The sequence below is a fragment of the Engraulis encrasicolus genome, chromosome 21 (genome assembly GCF_034702125.1).
Source record: "Engraulis encrasicolus isolate BLACKSEA-1 chromosome 21, IST_EnEncr_1.0, whole genome shotgun sequence".
In the NCBI taxonomy this organism is placed as follows: Eukaryota; Metazoa; Chordata; class Actinopteri; order Clupeiformes; family Engraulidae; genus Engraulis; species Engraulis encrasicolus.
In genome coordinates, this window is record NC_085877.1 from 30,229,765 (window position 1) to 30,232,264 (window position 2,500).

General features: G+C 46.2%; 2 protein-coding genes across 2 annotated transcripts in view; one reads left to right on the forward strand and one right to left on the reverse strand.

Moving 5' to 3' along the window:
• The window catches only part of si:ch73-375g18.1 (kinesin-like protein KIF1C), a 56,500-nt gene extending 56,458 nt beyond the window's left edge, over window positions 1–42 (reverse strand). The window contains exon 1 of the mRNA XM_063186563.1: window positions 1–42. This exon is cut by the window's left edge and continues 737 nt beyond it. The gene's annotated coding sequence lies outside the window, so the exon portion shown is untranslated.
• Window positions 43–2,286: 2,244 nt separating this feature from the next.
• Window positions 2,287–2,500, forward strand: part of actl6b (actin-like 6B) — a 12,619-nt gene continuing 12,405 nt past the window's right edge. The window contains exon 1 of the mRNA XM_063187347.1: window positions 2,287–2,491. Coding sequence (XP_063043417.1) covers window positions 2,467–2,491 — 25 coding nt within the window. The 5' untranslated portion in view covers window positions 2,287–2,466. The remainder of the gene's footprint in view (window positions 2,492–2,500) is intronic.

A 2,500-nucleotide genomic window follows, 5' to 3' on the forward strand; every position in this document is an offset into this window, starting at 1 on the left:
GGCTCGAGCTCCCCCCTCCTCTCTATACTCTCGCAGCAGTTCCAGCCGGTCACCATCTCGCGCCTGACGTCAGCATGGGAACCGGAGACGGGTGGCTTCTTAAAGGGCTAGATATAGGATGGAGAAAGATGGCAAGGGAGACAACAGTAATCTACTGTTGACTACAGTTTTAACATTTTTTTTCTTTTTAGTTAAACTGCACAACTGATGGTCTCTGGTCAAACGCAATTTCAATCTGTCCAACATTTGTTGCATGGATTTTTGACAAAGTAACCTACATATTGGCTAAGTCAAAGTGATACAATCAGATAAAAACGCGTAGGCCTATTAAGTTAGGCTATATGTGTTATAACAGTGATAACCAGTGACAGTATTCTAGGAGCATTTATCAGCAGTGGAAATTTGGTGGCATATAGCAGTGGATATAGGTGGCAATTTTTGATCTCGCCTATAAGCTACATTTAGTTCTACAAAAGATTTAATAATAGGCTAACAACAACACCCCCAGTGTTCATGTTTTTACTAGGTTTTGATGCGTTACGTGTAGTCACTCAGAGATGAGATGACCGACAATGACACTGGCTGTAGAGGAGTGGAATCACCATCAGATAGCTAGCTCTCTCTCTCTCTCTCAGACCTTGTTTTGAGAGCGTCAGTGAAGATAAAGAGGAAATCAGGATACCATATGCATCCTGTTCTACGGCGTATATCTTCCCCGAAGGCGCGCGCGTATGCGCGCACTTAAACACGCACACACCCACGTCATCATGCGATGTTTAACATATCACGCAGTCTTCAGATTCGACACAAATACATCCTTGTCGTTCAGATTTCATGCATATATTCACCTTTTATTTAGAAAATAGCATCAAATTGTTATTTCATCTAATCCAATGGTTAAGTCACACAGTCCACAACCTACAGTAACGTGGACACCGCATGCATGGGCGCGTGGTCATTGGCACACACATTTCACCACATTTCACACATGTGGGATTCCGATAATTATGTCAATCTATGATGTCTTTTCTGTCGATTCGTTGTGTCTTTTGAGGTGAAACGAAGTCCAAACCACCGACAGACGTGGGTCGATATGGGCAACGACCACAAAGACAATTCAGTCGCAAAGGGTTGGAGGTGGTAAACAAACTGTCGAAACGGTCATCATTTCCTGAATGCGTGCCCATTCCAATCATTTTATATCAGTTCCAGATGTAAACATTAACCCGATCAACTCGTGCACCTCGTCGTCCCAGCAGCATCCATCTCATCTACATCACTGCGCTCTGCTTTCCGCTCCTCGTGCGCCACCGTTGTTGCGTTGCTGTCATCTTCACGCCGTCAGCCGACGTCGATAACTCCAAATATGCAGGGCGACATAGCCAGCGAAACAGATGAACAGAGCAACACAGGGGCACTTATAACCCAAATATATGAACATAAAGTAGAACCAGAAGCGACTTATGCTTGCGGCTGGTAGGGACACGCGGAAAGAGAAGGCTCGCGCCAAAGACCTGCGATGGCTGGACCACGTCAATAATTAGCCTATTAGAGCAATTACTGTGATGCTGTGGAACATCACCAGAGCAATACTGCAAGAAATCAGTATCCTAATGTAACCGGGGTTGTTGCTTCCACCTGGAAGATGAAGACGACAGTGGTCCTCGTGGTCCACAGGAATGCACCAAGCGCAGACAACAAGAAGGGATTTTTTTCAATGGTATGATCTACAGATAGGAAAGTCTGGCGTTGCCCAGCAACCGTTTCCTTAAATTAATATGAAGTAAGGTGGCTAACACCCCCCAAAATAATGATATTCTCTAACGCAATGTGCCCAGATACAGATAGCCTGTGTATAAAGCCTGCCGTCTTTCCAGTCCATCATGTACATTTAATACACATTCGAAACCTGTCAGTCCAAAGGTAGCCTCTCATAAATTAACCTCTCTCCAAGGCTATGATTTTATGTCTGTAAGGGGGGGACGACTATCCTGTATTTTCAGCACCTTTGAGAAGGGCTGCTCCCTAAGGCGGTGAGAAGGAGAGTGAACAAACCCCAGATTAAACACGCCACCCCGGGGGAAAGACTTTAAAAATGATGTTAATGCCACCGTCCGGTCCCATTACCTGAAGCAATGATGGTGACCTGGAGAGGTAGCGTAGCGTACCCTTTGCCCGCTCGACCAATCATTCGTGTTCTGCTATTTGGCTAGGCGGTTCGCATCGGAGAGAGAAAGGGAGAGGAAGAGGCAAGATTTTTTTTGCCTCTCATATTTCCTGAATCCATATCGCCCCTTCCTGAACACCGTTACCTCAGTATAGCGCTCTTCCCAAATTCGGTGTGATACAGGGACGACTTTGTTGTTCGCCTGTCACCTGCCGACTCTGGTCCTGCGCGGGCTTTTGACTGATACAGCACGGCTCCGTTTATCATCAGCTGGGAGAGGAGAGAGGGAGATAATCAGCATGAGCGGTGGGGTGTACGGTGGAGGTGAGCATT